General features: G+C 63.6%; 1 protein-coding gene across 1 annotated transcript in view; it reads left to right on the forward strand.

Moving 5' to 3' along the window:
• Window positions 1-251: 251 nt before the first annotated feature.
• Window positions 252-327, forward strand: part of EMH_0027930 (uncharacterized protein) — a gene marked incomplete at both ends in the record, with an annotated part of 2,541 nt that continues 2,465 nt past the window's right edge. Inside the window, one exon of the mRNA XM_013494095.1 lies at window positions 252-282. Coding sequence (XP_013349549.1) covers window positions 252-282 — 31 coding nt within the window. The remainder of the gene's footprint in view (window positions 283-327) is intronic.

Here is a 327-nt window from a genome sequence, read left to right on the forward strand (position 1 = left end):
CAGCAGCAAACACAGACACACCGCTTGTCAATACACCCCGCGCCATCGCCGCCTCTCTCCCCCCTCCAACTCCATCACAAAACTTTCTCTTTGGCGTCCCTGCAGAGCCCCCAGCTGACCCGCAGCAGCAGCAGCAGCAGCAGCAGCAGCAGGAGCTGCAGCAGCAGGAGGGTACTCCATTGGGGGCCCCCGGAGTGCATGGGGGCCTCCGCAAGACACAGCAATCAGTGCAGCAACAGAGACGCAGCAAAATGTTGAGCCCGAGGGGCGCGCCGCCCCCAAGTGCTGCTGTTGCTGCTGCTGTGCTGCAGCAGCAGCTGCAGGTCC

This window comes from Eimeria mitis, genomic scaffold, assembly GCF_000499745.2.
Source record: "Eimeria mitis Houghton genomic scaffold, Emh_scaff1032, whole genome shotgun sequence".
Lineage (NCBI taxonomy): Eukaryota > Apicomplexa > Conoidasida > Eucoccidiorida > Eimeriidae > Eimeria > Eimeria mitis.